Consider the following 4,865-nt stretch of genomic DNA (forward strand, 5'->3'; position numbering starts at 1 on the left):
AGCTGAGACCTGGAGGGAGTGAGGAGCAAACCAACAAAATCAAGGGGAAGAGCTTTCCAGGCACAGGGACCAGCAAGTGCCAAGGCCCCGAAGCAGGAGGGCACCTGGCAAGATAGTGAGTCTGGCTGGAGTGAGCGATGGGGATATAGTATGAAGTCAGAAGTAAGGAGGCAGGTAGTTAGGGTCTCAGGGATAATTTAACAACTTTATATTTATTATGAATAGGGCCGGGGGATTTGAGATCTCTGAACAGCAGTGATATGATAAAATATTGGCTGCTATGGTTGAGCGCAGATTGTTAGAGGAGTGAGAAGGCTGTTGCAATAAGTGAGAGCTGATGGTGACTTGGTGGTGGTGGAGATGATGAGGTAATTTTTGAAGGTAGATCAATAGGATTTCCTCCTGGATTAGAGGAGTATGAGAGGGGATTAGTAAAAGAGAAGCATCTAGGATGAATCAGTGACTCTTGTCTTGAGCAACTGAAAACAGTTGGTATTTAACTGACGTTAGAAAGGAGAAGCAAGTTTGGACCGTGGAGGTGGGGGATCTTAGGAATTCTGTTTTAGATATGTTACTTGTGAGAGGCCAAACAGACACTCGAGTGAAGATGTGGAATAGACAGCTGGAAATGTGAGATGAGTTGAGGGCAGAATTCCAAGCTGGAAACACACGTGTGGAAATCACTGGCATGGAACAGAATGAGGTCACCAAGACAGTGGCAGAAAATAAAACATGTCCCGGTGCGACCCTAAGGGCCAAGGCTGTAAGACTGTGGGAGGGCTACCACCAGACCAGACCAGACCAGATTTTCCCTTCCACAGGCTGCAGCCTGTTGGTGAGATGACCCAACATCAATCATGTAGTCTGGGCAAGCCCATAATGGCTGGCAGAAAAACAAGATGGGAGAAACTTGGGTCCTTGCATGACTGTATGGAGCTGAGCAACTCACCAACCTGGAAAACCCACCCTGACTGTTAGGTGAGGGAGAAATAAGCTCCTATCTTTTCTGAGCCATTGCATGTGGGGGTCTCTGCCCAGGAATCTGAATCACAACAGGCTTATGCTCATATTTAGTTACAGCCAAGGTTGGAAAAGTGTAAATTTGAGCAAGATTAGTTTGAATAATATTAGATTTTTTTAAAATTTGATCTTTGCTTTGGAAGAGAGGGTTGATTTCTAGTCTGAGCAAACTCAGAATGGAGAGCCCTGTACCCATCAATGGGAAAGATAAGAATATAGCAACATTCTCAATCTGAAGGAAAGTACGACAGCACTCACGTAATCATAGCTTGGCCTCAGTCTGCACCCCCAGCCCTACTCTTTTTCTGTTGAAGATTCTGGGATTTCTTGTAAGAATAACTAAAAACACCTCTTGCCTTAGCTATCTTGGTGTGTTTATGAGTTTGGGTATGTGTAAGAATACACAGGTCCCACCCCAGAGTTCAGATTCAGTAGGTGTAACTGGGGCATTTTTACCAGCTCCCCAAATGATTCTGATGCCAGCGTTTGTGGATCACACTTTGAACGGCTCTGTCTAAAAGATTTCCTGACTAGATTTAAGAAAATGGTTGCTATCAATTCCAAGTTTAGTCAACGCAATGTTTGAAAGAAATCATTTACTCTACAAATTCTTACATTCCGGAAAAATAAATTACTATTAATGCAAAGCTGATTCTAACAATGGCATAAAGAGGAAAAAAAGTTTACCTTGGCTTGGATTTCCATTTTCAGAATTGATCCAATGATTGTCAATAAGTCACTAATAATAATCAAAATGTACCATCCATTGACAAATTCCATTCGATCAGAAACGGAAACCTCCTTCTTATAATGGAGGAGGAAAAAATTGACAAATTCCTTTAGGGGGGAGAGGGGAGGCACAATGAGTGTCTGTGTTGATCAGCATGGCTGTAACATCCCCAGAAAAGCAACAACCCCTACCTGTTGCAGCTGAATTCCTTTAATCACAGATCGAAAGCACAGGATTAATGAAGTCAAGCACATCAGGATAACAAAGCCATCAAAGATCATCATGTAATGAGTGTTTCTCTGAACTGGAAGGAAAAGGATTACCTGTTTATGAAGTGGGACATGAATACAGCGACAGCGACTTTTTTTCTTTTCATTTTTAGCCTCACTTATTTTAACTGCTGTGCTGCACACCAGTTATAGATGTAAAACATGATAAAGGACGCTCAGGTTGTAATCTGTTCTTCCCTGCTGGGAACAATTCTTCAAGTCCTCTTTGTACTTGGGGGGATTATAAGTATTTTTTTACTAAGGAGTGGACCAATGAAGGCAAATGGAGAAGGCAGGAAAAGTCATTTCAGTTATTAATAATTTATGTATTACCGGGAACATCAGATAACTACAATGAATTGACCTACTTGCAGAGAACTAGAGACTCGGAAGTAGTACATAGTACAATTCTTTCATTCACTGCTCCACCTATCCAGGAGACCAGTAATTTAATAACCATTTTGGAAAACAAGTAAAATGTATCAGTTACCTGATCCAGAAACATGCCAGTCTTTACATTCTCTGATGGAAATGTCATTATCTAAACTTATCTTAATTCTTCCACTGTGGGCTTTATTGTCAAATGTGATCTGCAAAGAAAAGAAAGAGGATCAAAAACATACCTGTAGTATTTGAAGCCAAGGTACCTCCAACATTAATTAGGAAACAATTCTTTCGGTGCCAGAGGAGACCCCGCGTCTCATCCCTGCCCTATTGCTAACTCTGTTTAACCTTGGTCAGTTCACTTTATTTCTCTGTAAAATGAAAAGTTTGAACTACATCTTCTACAGAGAACTGTCAGTCTCTAAAGTCCTATGCTGCTAGGACAGTATTCCAGCCCTGGGAACTTCTAAAACAGGAGAACTTCCCCACCTTCCCATTCTAAGTACCTCCATATGCCCTCTTGGTATGAGCAAGGGCTGGTACAAAGCTTCCAGTTATAAAATAAGTCAGCCATGGAGAGGTAGTGTACAGGACAGGAAATAGAGTTAATATTGCAATAACTTTGCATGGTGACAGATGGCTACTAGGCTTGGTGTGGTGATCACCTCTTAGGGTACATGAATGTTGAATCACTATGTTTTGCACACCGGAAACTAATATTATGTGCCAACTACACTTTAATAATTTTTTTAAAAGCTCATAAAAGTGTGCTTTCCCCCACCTTCCAGTAGTTCCTCCGCTAGGAATAGATTTTAAGCACATTCCAATTCTTCCTAACACAAGAGGTTCATTTTTCTGTCTTGAAACATTTTAAGTGAAACTCTTTAAAATTTTCTTTCTGGATCTAGATTTCTTAGTCATTCTAGAACCATGTGTTCTGCCAAGAATGTGGCCCCAGGGAATCGACAGCCACTTCTTGCCTCAAGGATTACTATTCAGGACACGGGCACAGAGCCGGACAAAGCCACGCCAGAACACCTTCCCGAGCCCTTCTCTGTTTCCCCTCTAGCTTCTTCCACTTTCCCCATGATCTCAAGGATTACTATTCAGGACATGGGCACAGAGCCGGACAAAGCCATACCAGAACACCTTCCAGAGCCTTCTCCGTTTCCCCTCTAGCTTCTTCCACTTTCCCCATGAAGAGACCATCTGTCTTTTTGTTGCTGTTGTTTTTAAGTGCCTTCTTGCTCAAGTTCTTTTAAAATTCTGTCATTTAAATGATTTTTTTGAAAATATATTTTTATTGATTTCAGAGAAGAATGGAGAGGGATAGAAAAATCAATGATGAGAGAGAAACATTGATTGGCTGCCTCCTACATGCCCCCTACTGGGGATCCAGCCAGCAACCTGGGCATGTGCCCTGACTAGGAACTGTGACTTTCTGGTTCATAGGTTGACACTCAACCACTGAGACACACCAGCCAGGCCAGAATGTATTTCTAACTGAAAAATCACAAAAGGGTCCATGAAGAAGGTGTCACTTGAGCTAAGCCTTAAAGACATAAAAATTCTGAAAAGTTTCATTTCTCAATGAGAAAGCGAAAGAGAGAAGACAAGAAAGTGAATAAGTCAATTTAAAAAAAAAACAAGTAATATTGAAAATTCATAACTTGGTTAATATTAGGATCAAAACTTGCAGGTTAATTCAAAATAGTCTTAAGTATTACTGCTTTTTCTTATCAAATGTTATAAATAACTAGTGGCCCAGTACACGGATTCATGCACATTGAAAAGAAATTAATTAGAAGGTGGTGGGCGGGGCAGGGAGGGGTGGGACTGGATGAGACCAGCAGGACACACCCTGGAGCCAACCTCCCGCAGTCCCTCCCTGGCTGGCCACACCTGGGATGGCGCCACGGCTCTAAGGGCGTCTGCGGAGTGAGTGGGTTCCCTTTGGCAGGTGGAGTCCATCAAGTTGACCTGTGGAAACCGGGCCAAAGCCAGCTCTCCAACATCCCCTGAGGGGTCCCAGAGTGCAAGGGGGCACTCTGCAAATTTGCTGGTGCTTGGCAGCTCCTGCATTGAGTGTCTGCCCCTTGGTGGTCAGTTCACATCATACCTACCGGCCCATTGGATGGTCAGTCAAATGGTTGCTTAGCCTTTTATATATATACTAGAGGCCCAGTGCACAAAAATTTGTGCACTCGGGGGGTGGGGGGATCCCTCAGCCCAGCCTGTGCCCTCTCGCAGTCTGCGACCCCTCGGGGGATGACCACCTGCTGGCTTAGGCCTGTTCCCCGGGGGATTGAGCCTAAGCTGGCAATCAGACATCCCTCTGGCAGCCCGGGAGCCCTCGGGAGATGTCCACTTGCCAGCAGGAGCAGGCCTAAGCTGCAGTTGGACATCATTAGCGCTGCTGAGGAGGCGGGAGAGGCTCCCACCACCACCGCTGTACTGACATC

General features: G+C 43.7%; 1 protein-coding gene across 1 annotated transcript in view; it reads right to left on the reverse strand.

Moving 5' to 3' along the window:
• MCOLN3 (mucolipin 3) overlaps positions 1-4,865 on the reverse strand; it is a 27,251-nt gene that overhangs the window by 6,426 nt on the left and 15,960 nt on the right. Inside the window, exons 6-8 of the mRNA XM_015572112.1 lie at positions 2,510-2,609; positions 1,942-2,054; positions 1,708-1,857 (exon numbers count right to left, since the gene is read on the reverse strand). Coding sequence (XP_015427598.1) covers positions 1,708-1,857; positions 1,942-2,054; positions 2,510-2,609 — 363 coding nt within the window. The remainder of the gene's footprint in view (positions 1-1,707; positions 1,858-1,941; positions 2,055-2,509; positions 2,610-4,865) is intronic.

The sequence above is a fragment of the Myotis davidii genome, unplaced genomic scaffold (assembly GCF_000327345.1).
Source record: "Myotis davidii unplaced genomic scaffold, ASM32734v1 scaffold162, whole genome shotgun sequence".
Lineage (NCBI taxonomy): Eukaryota > Metazoa > Chordata > Mammalia > Chiroptera > Vespertilionidae > Myotis > Myotis davidii.